This window comes from Musa acuminata, chromosome BXJ1-1 (genome assembly GCF_036884655.1).
Source record: "Musa acuminata AAA Group cultivar baxijiao chromosome BXJ1-1, Cavendish_Baxijiao_AAA, whole genome shotgun sequence".
In the NCBI taxonomy this organism is placed as follows: domain Eukaryota; kingdom Viridiplantae; phylum Streptophyta; class Magnoliopsida; order Zingiberales; family Musaceae; genus Musa; species Musa acuminata.
The window spans coordinates 2475915-2490968 of NC_088327.1; the positions used below are offsets into that span (position 1 = coordinate 2475915).

Consider the following 15054-nt stretch of genomic DNA (forward strand, 5'->3'; position numbering starts at 1 on the left):
GAATTTTGACCGGACCGGTCCATTAATGTCAACGGACTCATCTCCGGAATCAGATTACGGTTCCGAAATGCACGCGGGATGAGACGTAAATGGGCAATTTCATCTCGCGGGGGTTTCCGGACGTGAAGTGGCAGAATACCCGAGCTGTGATTGGAACTTACTGCGGGACCCATTCTTGATCTTCAGGTTTTGGTTGGGTAAGTGAAGGACCCCATCTCCTCTACTTTCGCGTTGCTGCCTCGAGTCGAACAGGGTTTTAGCTACGATCGCCGTATAGACAAAGCCCACGTTGACGGGATGCGGTTGAAGGTGGTGGCTCCCTAGCTAAACCCTGTCGGCGTCCGCTTCCCACACGAAGTAAACGACACGACTGCGGCAGCGACAACAGCAACGACGACATTAGAACGGCCTCCGACCTCGCTTCGGCTCTTCCGCCTCCCCAAGTCATCTCGGCCCAACTCCACCTCTGCCGCCCGCTGCCCGCAGGCCCGCCGGCCATCCTCTCCATCGCCATCATTCCACAATTCTTCGTAGTTTTGTTGTTCTTCTACTGTATTTTATATATACACCTCCTACAGCAGCAATAGAAGCTGGAGTGGAAGATATGGAAGATAGCCGCAGCGGCATGATGCAGCGCCTTCAATCCTCCTCCAACTCCTCTGCCGCGGCCGCCGCTGCCCCAACGTTGCCGTCTTCTTCCTGCTCCTCTTTTTCCTCGAGGCTGCCGAGCCCTTTGGATCTCCCAAATTTCGCTCTTCCGTTCCGCCACTTCTCTGCCAGCTTCAGCCCCGACGCCTCCACCGCTGCCAAACGGCCGGGCATTCCGCCGATTCCCCCTTCCCCGAGCTCCACCCCCGCTGCCGCCTTCGCGCCACCGTTTCACTCCCGCTCCCTCTCTCAACCCCTCGCCTTCGACTCCTTGCCCCACTTGACTCCTCCTCCTCCTCCTCTCCCCTTGCTCATCGACCCCATGATGGTCGACGACCGGCCGCCTGTGGCCCGGACACCGGGCCCCCGCGACGGCTTACCCCCTCGCCGGGCCCACCGCCGCTCAAACAGCGACATCCCCTTCGGCCTCCCCCTCCCCTCGCCCCCGGCGGCGCAGCCTCCGCTTCACCAGCGGCCCGCGCCCTCCCCCAAGCAGGCGGAGGCGAGCTGCGTCGAGGACGATCTGATCATCACCTACATGGATAGCTTCGACACGTTGAACTCAGGGACGGAGGAGAAGCAGGAGGATGTTGTGGAGAGCAGCAGGCTGAGCGGCACGAGGACGAGCGGGGCCGACAGCAGCGAGAACGAGGCGGAGAGCAGCGTCAACGAGAGCGGCGGTGATGGCAGTTGCGGTAGGGAGAGGAAGGAAGGAAACAAGAGGAGCGCAGTGGGGGATTTGACGGCAATGATTCCACGGCACCGCAGGAGTCTTTCCATGGATAGTAGTTTCATGGGCAAGCTCCATTTTGGGGATGAATCTCCCAAATTTCCAGCTTCACCTGGAAACCAGATGGGGCAACTCTCGCGAAGTGGTTCAATGGATGAAACGATGAATACATTCAGCTTGGAGTTTGGAAATGGCGAGTTTAGCAGTGCCGAGATGAAGAAGATTATGGCAGATGAGAAGCTCGCAGAGATGGCATTAGCAGATCCTAAAAAAGTCAAAAGGTGCTCTTTTTAATTCGAATGCCAAGCTCAAGCACTAGTCGTGAATGTGGATTTTGTTTTTACTGACATTTGTGCTCTGGATGCAAGGATTTTGGCAAACCGCCTGTCAGCTGCCCGTTCTAAGGAGCGCAAGATGCGGTATATCACAGAATTGGAACATAAGGTGCAGATCTTGCAAACAGAAGCTACTACACTCTCAGCACAATTGACCTTGCTACAGGTTTGCTGCCTAGGACTTTCTTCAGACTACCTGCATTTATTGTTAGTTGCTTGTTGGGGAATACAATCATCTGTTTATTTCTCTTTTACTGAAACCTGTTTGCAGAGGGATTCGGCCGGACTGGCAAGTCAGAACAATGAACTAAAATTCCGTCTTCAAGCCATGGAGCAACAAGCACAGCTGAAAGATGGTAATTTTCTTGTCAACAACTTTTGGACTTAATTTTAAATTAAAGAAAAAGAATTTTGAAAAGCCTTTCCCATGAAATATGAACGCTGACTAGATATGCAGTTGTTGAGGTAGTGTCATGCGGTATGTTTCCTACTGAATGACTCATGCTTTGTTTTAGACACTCACTAAGCACGGCTATTCTTTTAAATGCCCCTTTTGTCGTTGCTTGTGTACAAGTTATATTTGTGGATATTGTGCATCTGTTGTTATGACCCAATATTTGTCAAATTATGTTTACATTCAAGAATTTGTATGTCTCATCTACAAAGTAGTCCCATGATTTTGCATTATAACATGTTTGCTGCACTTAAATGGAAACACAACTGTACACTATTAATGTTTCACTTTCAATTTGCAGTTCCTTGCAATTTTGCATAAATATCCATCTGAAATCTCAATTATGCTGGACAAACTCACCTCAAAATGTTCAACTAGACAAAATCTTTGAAAATTGAAGCCTTTGAATGAAAACTTATGTCAAAAATGTTGTCTTCTTTGAAAAGAAAAATAATAACTTCAATTTGCATGTGTTGGAAGTGACTTGACTTCAAGGTTGATGCACCTAATCTACGAGTTGGTTTGAGTCTTATTGGTTATGAGTTGTATAGCAATATAGCAGACAGTCTATACAGGCTTTGTGGTTTAAGCAATAAAATCTTTTACTTACAAGAAAAGGCCAGAACCTAACTCTCTAAAGCCCTAAAAGAAGAAAAGAAAAACATAACTATGTATTTAAGAAAATTTAGAACTAAAATTTAATATACTGATCTGTAGTTTTTGCCAGAACTTTGTGACCTAGTCTGCAGTGGCAAGACACTTCCATCCATACAAGTATTGTATCACAATTTCATTTTAGCTTAACTTATCTCATTATTATTCTTTACGGTGGAACTCTTACGATGCTAGGATTGATGTAGTACTAATCATGTCATAGTACTCTAGCATTTGGTCTTAATTTCCATTCTCAAACAATATTAGGGAAGGGAAGCTTCAGGAGGCAGAAATTCTGTGATAGCCTGGCAATCGATCTGATGGTCACCCTAAGGATGATTATATATTTGTGACCAAGAAAATTCCTTAGAATTACTTTACTTGAAGAATGATCCCAAAGTTAGTGGAATATGATGATGTTGGATGAGATTTCTATGTTTAGAACATTAGCCAAATAGGTTGGCTGCTATATGATCCAATTTCTTATTCGTGTTCAGTTCTTATTTAGTTACTAAGTCTCAACTAGGGTGCTTATTAGATATTTAGTTATAGATATCAAACATGGTTCACAGTCTAAGTTGTTGTGGCTTGTTAATAACTCATCGAAGATTTTACAATTTTATAAAATTGAGATGTAAATACTAGATACGATATGTAAATCCAATAACATTTATACTTTCCCCTATATCTTATTTTTGTGCTGCTGCACTAGGCAGTTGACTTAGTAATATGAAGGTTCCTTTGTAATATGAAGGTTGCAAATATGTTGTGCTCCTGTTGCATCTATTTAAAGTCAGCGACTGCCTTCTACTTTCCTCTATCCTTCCGACCATGTGTGGTTCCTAGAGCTCAGTGATTTGAATCTTGAGATTGAGCAATTGGAATAATTGAATGATTGTTGTTGTCACCACATCGACCGATGAGTGACCGATGAAATCTTGTTCACATCGCTAGTGACTCCATGAACCTCACAAAGCATGGAATACAAGGGAGACAGTGTCTCATCATTGAGCTGAAACTATTACTCCTTGGGTAGATGATGCTCATGATGTTGCTGCCTTTCCCTTTCCCTTCGTATGTTCGGCGGACAGACGTGATGTTGCTGCCTTCCCCTTTCCCTTCGAATGTTAGGCGGACACATGATGTTGTTGCCTTCCCCTTTCCCTTCGCACGCTGGGCGGACGCCTATGATTGTGACCTGCCAATTTGTGGCAGGTATCAATTTGTGGCCTCTTGTCCATATCAACTTTTGGAAGGACGACATAAAGTGACTCGACTGCTATGATAATCTGAGAGACTAAATCCCACAACCTAATAGAGAGGATGTACATTTCCACTTTCATTTTCATGCAATGAACTTGAATATCAAGAATCGACCCATTCTGATAATGTGAACATTGACTTTAATATCCTTTTTCTTGTTGAATGGACTTTAAAGTGATAAGGTTCATGGCAAATGAGTGATGATTGGTCGGCAGATCTCTCTGTTGTGAACTTTTATATCTAGTAACACCTAGTGATAGTTATAGATGAATTTTGTGATGGATTGTGCCCTCGACATTGTTTTCCTGATCGATGACTTGTCAGTTCACTAATATCGTTCATCATCAAGTCCATGCAATGTTTACACATGGTGCCTAAAAAGTTTCCTTTAGGCTCCATCATTTGCACTCTAACCTTCTTCTTGAAATTTGCTCCGAATCATAACATGGACAACATACTTCAGAACAATCTCCTTTAGTACCATGTCCATCAAACACTCTATATAGTTTGCCTGCTAAATTTTTTGTTGCAATATATCGGGACGTTAATGATGCTCATTTTGGTGGGTTTGAACCAACTATCATACATCAATATCACACCATATGGGTCCCGTAACTTCTTGAATGTTTTGATAACCGCAACCTCGTCGAGATAAATGTCGTGTATCCCCTTCACTGGAGGTGGTTGGATGCAGGACCAGCACTTTGAATAGACAACATAATGCTTTGTTAATTCGTGTTATGGACCTTGGGTTGAAATTTTGTGGAAGTTGAAATCTTTAGGAAAGACTTTGCCAATGTGTTCTTTTCCTTCATATATGCATCATTAATCCTTCTTTGTTTTGTTGAGTGTGGACCGATCGTTTGGGGCTATTTGGGCTGTTCGTTTGAGCCCCATTGGATCAACGATCGATCATTTGAGGCCTAGAGTGGCAAATGATTAGTTTGCCCATCCCAATGGTCATATAAATAACTAGTTGAGGCTCAAGCATGCATTGACAATTAGACCAAGGCAGGAAACGAAAACAAGAGGTCTCCATGAAGACAACAAATACTTGTTTCGCATATCAATCGAAGGAACAATTGGGACATTGACATTAGAGTGATTGACAATTTTGTAATTTTATCAATTTTATATCAATTTTTATGTCACTAGACTCATTACATGTATTGAAATACATCAACTTTTCAAAGTGGCATTATAATCAACACTTAGAAATAAATTATGATTTTTGCTTATTTAAATTATTTTTCATTACAAATTAAAAGTGAAAAAAGGGAAACGAAAATGATTCGAACCGGAACCCGCCTTGTGCAGTTTAGTTCTGGTTCCCAAAAGTTAGGAACTGGAACCGTTGGTTCCGAACTAAAGTCAGGGCCACCCATGGCCTCCTCATATACATATGGCTGATGCTCCAAGGAGGCATGAACAAGAGCTGGAAGATCACATCATTGTCGTGACCCTCATTAATCATAGATTAATGCCTCGATTTTTTTTCTTATTCATTTCATCTTGGAAATTGGAATTGTCTTCATTTCATCTCGAAATCCATTGACTATTTGTTGATTTAAACAGGCTATTCCATCACCCTAACTGATAGTTGTAAACCAATGATGGCAGTTCTCTAAATGGCTAGCGTGTTGCTAAGCTGGATCCCTATGTTGGATCACTTGGTTGCTGTTTGGGGTAATTTTCTTACAAAAATATTTAATAGAATAAGTCACCTTTAGTTATGCCTATTTGGTTTAAATCAAAGAAGAAGATCCTAGCTCTAATTAGCCTTAATCCATCATAAATATCATAATCAAACAACAATAAGCATACTGTGATTAGCCCTAAATTATCCCTAATGGCTCCTAGTTGGGTCTAAAGGTAAGAAAATCACACTAATTAGCTCTAGTTAGCCTTTAATCACCTTTAATTAAGAATAAACTCTTAATCCACCAAAAATTTCATAAATACCCCTAAGTACCCCTATTTTGGTCTTAACTTAAGAGAATTATCGTAATTTCATGTTAATTATGATTATACTTCTTAATTATGCAATAATAAGCCTCTAATTAGCTGCAATACATGGTAGAATGAAGTTGAAACATGGTGCAATATGCTTAATTTTTTTAATTACCACTCATTAGGTCTAAATCATGCATAATCTACCTAAGCATGAATTAGTAAGCTCCAATTATCCATGTTTTATCCATCAAACATGGTAGAATTAGCTCGTAAATAATGCAAGAAGTCAAATACATGGTCAATCTAATATATTTTTCTTAAATACCTATAGTTAGGTCTTAGTTAATTAATTAGTCCCTAATCAATCAATATTTATCAATATTCTTTATGCTTAGATAAAGAAAACACAGATGCTAAATATCTTCAATTGGAGAGGCTGGTGTCGATGAATCTCAGCTTGGTACGGGCAAAATCTGATTGGTAATGGTCGAACACATTTTCTGTGTACGGGCCGAAACAGGCTGGTGCATGTCTTAGCCAGCCATCAGACCAATCTGTTTTGTACAATTTTGGGCAGTACGGCAGTCCATGCAAATTGGTCTGTCACTTCTTTTCTACTAAAATGTGTTTTAATTTTGAACTGGTGTCTTTTACTGAAACATGAGTTGTTCCTTCTATGTTCATCAAGGATTTCATAAACCTACATGCAATGAAAATTTGATCCTGCACTTGGTAAATGAATTTGTTACTGACATACAGTGGTATTGGTAGCTAATTATTTTTTGTTTCATTTTTTAGTTGTTTTATATTGATACATCTTATGAGTTCTCCGGTCTATGTTGCGTTTGATTTCCAATGTTTAGAGGACCACTTAGACCTTTACAAAGTTTTATTCTGTTTGGATCCAACTTAGTTCTGCTCTTCTCTCTTTGCTTATCTTTCGCTAGTTCATTTTAGTGCTTGCTATAACAATCACATATGATACAGCCCTGAATGAGGCACTGAGTGCAGAAGTCCAGCGTCTAAAACTCGCTACTGGAGAGATCAGCGAGGCTCAGCTCTCAAAGAGCATAAATCAGCAGATGCAACTGAATCCTCGGATGTCTCAATTGCATCAGTTGCAGCCGCATCAGCAACAACAGAAGCAGCAAACTGCAGAGACTTCTCTCCAATTGCCAGCACCACAGCAACAACAGAATGACGTTTCTGCTAAGCTAGAATCAAGCAAATGCTAGCATTCACCGAAAGAGGAAATCATGCCGTTTTGGTCTGCTTCGTGTTCCATCGTTTAAGATGCTGCGTGAAGTGAGATGTGATCATGCGACTTGATATATATATATATATATATTACATTTGACTCTACAACAATGTGACTACAGTTGCTATATATTCTACTAAAAAATATAACTTAATTGTGAGCTGGTGGATTGTTTCGATGAATATCGATGTGTTTTGTAAATGATATGTTATGTTGTAGAACAAAATATATATAGAAAAACAGTGTCTGTTATCTTATGACCTGTTCACATGATATTTATCTTCTCTTTCAAGAAAATTGTAGTGGTTGGGACTGTTTATATATATCACAATTGTTAGGTATTTGATTTTTTGCTTTCTCCATAAACCTTTTTCTTGTTTTTGATGCAAAGCTGATTGAATCAAGTGTTATGTGATTCAAAAAGTAGTTGACTACATAGTGTCATTTGAACAGGTTTTGACTGCACCGACCTTCATTCGAATTTGAGTTTGTTATCAACATAGTAAATTTCTTTTGATGCATAAGTTACAGTCGAATTTGAGCCTATTATAAACTTGGCATTAAAAAATATCTGTGTTCAACAAAATTTAAGTTAGGGGTGACCGAGAAAATTCTTTTCGATCCTTAAGTTAGAGTCGCGAAAATAATAAAAGAAATATAAGATTCAAAGAGTTGGATAATCTATAGCATATATATATATATAGGATCATTATATATAACTTTAATAGTCGTCAAGAATAAGTGAATAATTAATCTATGAAGAGAATTATTACTTGAGATTTTTAGAAGGTACTCGGATATAAAGGATCGGTCGAATGATCGAGAGTTGCAATTAACTCTGTCATACCGAGTTGACATGTTAAGGTGATGGAATGTCTACATAGGTGTCGATGAGTTTGTAAGTTATATCTCCTTAACATTTATCTATGATTATGTTTTGACACATGTTTTGTCGTATAATTAATTGGAATGAGTTAAGAATGATTGAATCATGTTAGAGATAAAAGATGCTTTATCATCAACAGATTCAGCTATATGAGAGATAAAAGATGTTTCATGATTATATTCGATCCTGTAGGATATAAAAGATGAGATAAAAAGGATAATTCGATTCGTTCTCATTAGAGATAAAAGTGATGCTTTATAGTCATCTGCAGTCATCCGACCTTTGATAGTTTCTTAGTTGCACTTCTAAATCCGATTTGATTTGATTTGATCTGATGATTCATACATTAACCCTTACACCTAATATTCTACATCTAATCACAACCATCTATGTTTTTGTTGAATCGACAAAAAAAAAAAAAAAAAAAAGCTAAGAGTCAAGCAAACAGTTGAATGGACAAAAAAGCTAAGGTAGGTTGTAACATCCCATTTGCCCCGTGGACCCGATGAGTATATTATTAAGAATAATTTCAGTTTAATCATTTTGATCAATTGTTTCGACCAAACGAAACGAAGTTGATAAGTTAGTTAGCCCATTAGAGTCATGTCAAATCTTTGTACATCGCATAAGATTAAGATTGACTTATAAGGATCTATTATTAATTTCAACTTAAGCATTTTGATCAGTTATATAATGATTTGGTTATCCTCAAATCATGATAAAAAATTTGGGGATAATAAAAAATTATTTTTTAATTCTAACATGTATGTGGAGCTTCGCATCAATAGCGTAGGGTATTCCTAACCATTGCACGAAGTTCTAGCCTAATTCTCGTATAACATAGCTTGTTAAGTTAGATTTTGAATGTCTAATATGATATGTGAAGGGATCGACCTTTGAGTCCAAACTCTATTTATCGAAAGTTTGGTGTCCAAAGATGATCGAATTCGATGATGTTTGAATGTCAAAACAAGATCAAAGGATCGAAAAAAAAAAAAAAGAGAGTTTCCTAACTCGACCTTAAATCTTGGGTTTAACATGGAATATTCATAACAAATTTTAATATAATTCTCTTAACACATAAACCCTCCTTCTGATATTAATATATTAATATAAATTTTAATTATTCATTCAGGTCCTTTGATTTCTCTTAACTCTACTCAAATGTATAATTGAAATATATAGAGATATTCCTTAGTATCGTCTAAGATGTACATATGTTTTCTTTAAATCCATCATTAGTGATATGGATAGTAATTACGATAAGACTTGGCTGACGTCAGCCGACGCCTTATGCCTCGATCGGTGCAACTGCACTCGGTCAACCGAACCGGAACTCTGGCCGAGGCACATTAACGCCTAACTCAGGCTTGGTTCTTCACGCCACACCAACCCCATGTCAGACGCTATCAGCCTGCCTCGTGCAGGCAGCCACATCAGGTAACATTAAACTCATCTATAAATATCCTAGAGTTCTAAACGAACTGGGGAGGCGGACGAACACAGACACAACACACAGAGGCACTTCCTCTCCCAAAACCCTCATCCACATCGCTGACTTGATCGTCAGAGGGGTCGAGCCGAGCTCCCGACCTGACCTGTGTGCAGGTGCGAGACGGGGTCGCCTCTTCCCGGCGCTACGGCGAAGCTCTCCCTACGACGCGACGTCCCGATCGGACCACCGTAACCGGCCACCGGGAGCCCCCGAAGGACGCCGCCCGAGATCCCCGACATCCGGACCCCTGAACCGAGTCGCGTCGACCCTAAGGCCACAACTTAAAAGTATTTACACTAACAATTAGATTTCCAGGTTGCATTTCCTGTGGTCCACGAACGAAGGGCGTGGGTCCCCACGGTGGTAGCCGAAGCGGGTCGGCCTCGCGGGGGTGCCTTCGGGAGGACCCGACCCGAGGAATATACTGGATCAATCTGTCCAATCGTTGCTTAGGCATTTTTGTGGGGCCCCCGTGTGCATGCAACTTTCCCTGTAGGCCCCAGCAGACGGATCAACCACGACGCACGAATCTTTAGGCACTGTTTCGGGGGATCCTGTCCCCAATGCGACCAAAAGATGAAACCTGTCCGAGTCCAACGAAGAACTCGGCCCAGAACACCGGCGTCGTCAAGCGGACGCTGCATTCCATCCGCAAGTGTCGGTGGCTACAAGACGACTCATGTCACAGTAACAGACGTCGCACCTTCAGACGTTCCACCACTATGGCTTCCTTCTAGTGTTGGATGTGGACCCAAACTCCCTCGCTTGGGATCCCTCCGTTGACGACGAACACCATATAATAGCCTGGCGGCGCCATGAAAGTTGAGCTTGGCGCCATCGCGTCCACCACGTACAGTGACGACTCCGCGTCGGCCGCCGCGGCCAGTTCGCTCTCCAGGATCAGCAACCTCTGGTTCATGGAGAAGGAGTGCGTCGCGAACGACGGCGCCACCATCGTCACCAGGACGCCCTTCTCGCTCATGGCCGCCACCGAGAACCGCAGGCTGAACGGCTTCCCGTAGTTCAACTCCACCGGAGTACCGGCCCAGGTGACCGTGGGTCGCGCGTTGGAGTTCGCTGCTTCCAGGTAGGCCGGTGAGTAGGCCTCCAGGCTGAGGTCCGTCGGGAAGTCGACCCCGGTGAAGTTGTAGAATGCGTGAGGGTTGCTCCCGCCGACGAGCACCCGGCCATCGCGCAGCAGGATGGCGGTGGAGTGGTACATTCGGGGGATGGTGGCCGGGGTTTTCACGTCGAAGCGGCTGCCGGCCGGGCTGCCGTGACGGTAGCTGACCGGCGTTAAGACTGGCTCCCGTCCGAGTTCCCATCCCGAGCTCCCAGCCGCTGCGCCGTTGATGATGAGTACCTCGTCGCCGCTGGGGAGCAGGATCATGTCGCCCATGACCCTCGGCGTCGGCATCGTCTCCACGGACCACGACGGCGAGGGATCGTTGATGCGGATCCTTAAGCACGTGTTCAGAGCCCCCACGAACACCTTCTGCGTCGAGGCTTTCGTGAACGAGCCCTCGGGTGCTCCACCGCAGATCAGCACCTCCGCTTCAGAGCCCGATGGCTGAAGCGGGAGGAGGACGGAGGATCCGGTGCTTGGGTAGTTGCGAGGGTGGCCGTCGGGCACGGTGGGGTACGTCCTCACGATGCTGTTGGTTTTGTAGTCGAGCAGGATGGCGCGGTTGTTGGCGAAGACGAAGAGATTGCCGTCGACGTTGAGGTAGACGAAGGGGTAGAGGTTGTTGTACTCGGCGTCGCGCGTCTCTCGGAGGAAAGGCAGGCTGACGGCGCCTGCGTCGGCCGCGCCGAGCTTGGGAACGAACTCGTAGTTGTGCTGCGACCGGCCACCGACCACGACGGCGCGGCCGTCGGGGAGGACGTGGTTGGTGGCGTACCACCGCGGCGCCGCGAGGCCCGCCGCGTCCTCCTCCCAGTCGCACAGGCGGTCGTGGCAGGGGTCAAGGTATCGGACGGCGCGCTCGCCATCGTTCGCGCCGCCGGTCTGGATCAAGCGGCCGTCGGGGGAGACGGTGCCGGAGGAGCACCAGGGGTCGGTGAGGACGGTGAGCGGGCGGACGGCGTTGGAGGGCACGTCGTACTCGGCGGCGTGGGCGGTGCAGTCGACGGTGAGGGTCCAGTCGCGGGGGTCGTTCCGGCAGCGGCCGCCGGGGAGGGAGAGGTTGGAGGGGCCAAAGTCGGTGCGGTCGAAGACGATGACGCGGTCGTTGGACAAGAGCTGCATGTGCATCGCCGACACGCCGATGCTGGGTTGGAGAAGCTCCCATCGCCCTCCTCCGGACGCGGTAGCAAGGCAGAGGAAGAAGAGGAGGAAAGGACATGCAACCGAGCGATTCATGTCTACAACAGCAAAGCAAGTGCGAGCCAGCAGCTCACTGCTCTCTGGTCCGTCTTGCTACCTCCCCGCTTACCGTTTTAAAAGGGGAATGAGATGCATACATGCACGAACTTAGAATTTGCATGAGATGAGAGCACGGCATACACGTTGTTGAGTTCACGTACTGGTCGTAAAAACAATGAAGATTGTGGTGGTGCAGGGAATTCATTAGGATGGGGAAAGTGCATAGATAGGGTGGACAAGAGAGGAAGGAAAGACATGGTCCCGCCTGGATTAGCCAGTTTCTACCAGGCAATGCCGATCGATCGATCGAACAAGATGAGATTGATTGGCTAAAAGGAAAAGGTCGACTAGATTGATTCTGTAGCTACTGCAGTGAAATCTGGGTTCCATACGAGATGGAATTTTGGCTACAAAGCATGAATGATAACGATTGTTTGAAGCTAAGACAAAATTCGGACATTTGGGTCCCCCATTTCACGATAAAGAAAAGTGCTTCGTACAGCATGTGAATGCATTGACTTCTCAGCACGCAGCATTAAGATAAGAGAAGAGGAGTTTTGACACCAAACCTAATAATGTACGTACGTAGCTCGAGTCTTTTATTTCACTTAATTTGATGGTTCATACGTCGTGTCATACACGGTAAAGGTCAATGTAATGACGAGTCAACTTTGTGGTCTTCTACATAACTGTTAGAGCCCAATCAAGCTTGATTCAACTGAAGCTTAAACCAAACAAGTTGAGAACTTTATATAGAAGAAGGCTAGCTAACGTTGCCAAACTAGATTAAGGACGATGATTAAGATCTGTTTGTGCTCAACACAAATCATATATGCTTATAGATTTCTTAGATACGCCGTTCGACGGAAACCTACAAAGAGGTACTCCATCTCTCCTGGAGAGATTTATCAGAGAAGAATAAACAAGTGGAGGTAATTTTCTACTGCAGATATAACTGTTCAAGCCACCATAGCAAAACCTATTCCATCGAGTTCTTCAGGTTTAAAGTACACATAGAATCATCTTTATTTCATTATAAGTTTATTGGAGATTGTTAAAGCATTAAATGGGAAACCATAAATTATATAAGTTTACCGTAACCCTCTTTTTTTTAATGACAAAATAAACAACTCAATTGTGTTTTTTTTTCTTTTTCTCTTGTCTCTCTTTTCAGCTACAACTCCTAAATTAAGTATCCTAATTTTCCGTAATATGCCTATGGAAGAATATATATCCCGATTATATCTCGAGCGATTTTCCTTCACAAATATCACCAATGAGACGGAGAGAATATACTTAGGACAATGATCATACTCATCGAGGTTAAACAATTTATACTCCTTGACAATGATCATACTCCTAAATTAAGCATCTCTTGCCTCTCTTTTCTAACTTCTATTTCATTTTATATCATTTTACCTATTTTTGTATTGTAACTAAAGGTTAAACATTATTATTCCTTCTAACAAAAATAGGCAAAAATGTTATAAAATAAAATATAACTTACAAATATTAAAAAAAATCACACATGATCACTATCCTAAGCATAATCTCTCGTCTCATGTTGGTGTTTGTGAGGAAACTAACCAAGAGGATGCTCCAACACAAGAAGAATATACAAATTCAAACAAAGATATGTAGCTTGAAAGAGAGATAAGAAAACAATGAAATTGTGTTGTGTATAAAAATATAAAAAGGGACTGATTTATAAGTTTTCTAGCCAATCGAAACCATCACTTGTGTCTGAGCGAAGGAGCAACCCAAGGGGCATTAAAGATAAAGGCATTTTCATAATTCTAAAAAGTAAACATATAAGTTATGATTTTTCTTATTTAATGCTCTAACCTGTAATTAAAATGAAATAAGATGCTGGCTCGGCAATAAAAAAAAAATACATATTTATTTATGTTTGATTACGTTGCTAAAGCAACTTGAATTAAATGTCATATTAGCATTTAAAGATAAAATTATCATATTATTATTGTTCTTGATTGATTATAATCTGATGAGGACTTTCTCAAATAGAAAAATCACCAAAGAAAACGTCACTGATTTATTATTTCTGCCGCAAAATAAATAAATAAACACACACTCTGTTCAATCAGTGGAATAACTATTATAAAGATTCATATGGTTAAAGATTATTCCCTGTTGATTAAAGATAGATGCCTATGACTATCAGTATCATTACCTTTCTTCCACATAAAGACTTGCACATATCAATCCTCCATTCACGTCACCTACCTACCTGTTTTGAACATATTGCACTGAATTATTGTACTCCCATCTTCCAAGCCATGTGACATTAACCTCTCTTTCCTTTTCATCGATTCCTCTAACAATTAATGGATCTGTTTATATCCGTCAAGCCGCCATCCAAAGCTCCTGTTAAGTCTGTAGCCATGTGCTAATTATTCTGGGGGGGGCAACGCTACTGTCCAACAGATCATAGATGTGAGATGCAGAGCGTAGAGAGCTTTGTCTGGCATTGTTATCACCGGGACCATGTCGAATCACTGTCATGACTCCAAATGACGGTGCATGCAACTGCTCCACTGTTCTTTCTTATGGGGACCCTAAATGGTAGAACAGTTTGATGAAGTGGAAGTTTCAGTAAACCACACACTGTGGTGATCGATGTTGTCAACTAAATGATGCTAATCGATTTAAGAAGGGGGGGTTCCCATCTACCGGCTGAGCTAAGCAGCAAGAACTTGTGTGACTCCCTGAGATGAAAATATTGATCACTGAACGAAAGAGAAGACCCATTGTGTTTCTCAACATTGTAGCATCCCTTACATGCTAACTACATTCTAACTTCCGACAAAGCATTGCTCTCCTTTGGACCACTGATTTTAATGGTGTGATGATAGGCCATTTAATACCATTGTCAGTACTGGCTAAATTTATTTGTTTACGTACCAGCATTATGGCAGATTGTGAACAGAGGCCTGTTTACTCTTTCTTTCGGTAATACTGCTTAAGTAATAAGTGGACATACATACCGCACATG

The 15054-nt window shown here is 42.7% G+C and overlaps 2 protein-coding genes across 2 annotated transcripts; one reads left to right on the forward strand and one right to left on the reverse strand.

Moving 5' to 3' along the window:
- Window positions 1-334: 334 nt before the first annotated feature.
- LOC135602431 (bZIP transcription factor 29-like) lies at window positions 335-7552 on the forward strand. The gene is made up of 4 exons (XM_065094260.1): window positions 335-1659; window positions 1747-1879; window positions 1985-2069; window positions 7025-7552. Exons 1-4 carry the CDS (start codon window positions 605-607, stop codon window positions 7270-7272), a joined length of 1521 nt encoding a protein of 506 aa, XP_064950332.1. The 5' UTR covers window positions 335-604; the 3' UTR covers window positions 7273-7552.
- A 2748-nt stretch (window positions 7553-10300) lies between these two features.
- LOC135602738 (aldehyde oxidase GLOX-like) lies at window positions 10301-12100 on the reverse strand. Its single transcript, XM_065094286.1, has one exon. It carries the CDS (start codon window positions 12036-12038, stop codon window positions 10410-10412), a length of 1629 nt encoding a protein of 542 aa, XP_064950358.1. The 5' UTR covers window positions 12039-12100; the 3' UTR covers window positions 10301-10409.
- Between the last annotated feature and the right edge of the window lie 2954 nt (window positions 12101-15054).

Excerpts from the sequence above, each read along its gene's own strand:
- LOC135602431 (XM_065094260.1), top strand. The coding sequence starts at position 605 with ATGGAAGATAGCCGCAGCGGCATGATGCAGCGCCTTCAATCCTCCTCC. Across the intron at positions 1,660-1,746 it reads GATCCTAAAAAAGTCAAAAG|GATTTTGGCAAACCGCCTGT; the intron begins GTGCTCTTTTTA and ends TCTGGATGCAAG. Across the intron at positions 2,070-7,024 it reads ACAAGCACAGCTGAAAGATG|CCCTGAATGAGGCACTGAGT; the intron begins GTAATTTTCTTG and ends CATATGATACAG.
- LOC135602738 (XM_065094286.1), bottom strand. The coding sequence starts at position 12,038 with ATGAATCGCTCGGTTGCATGTCCTTTCCTCCTCTTCTTCCTCTGCCTT.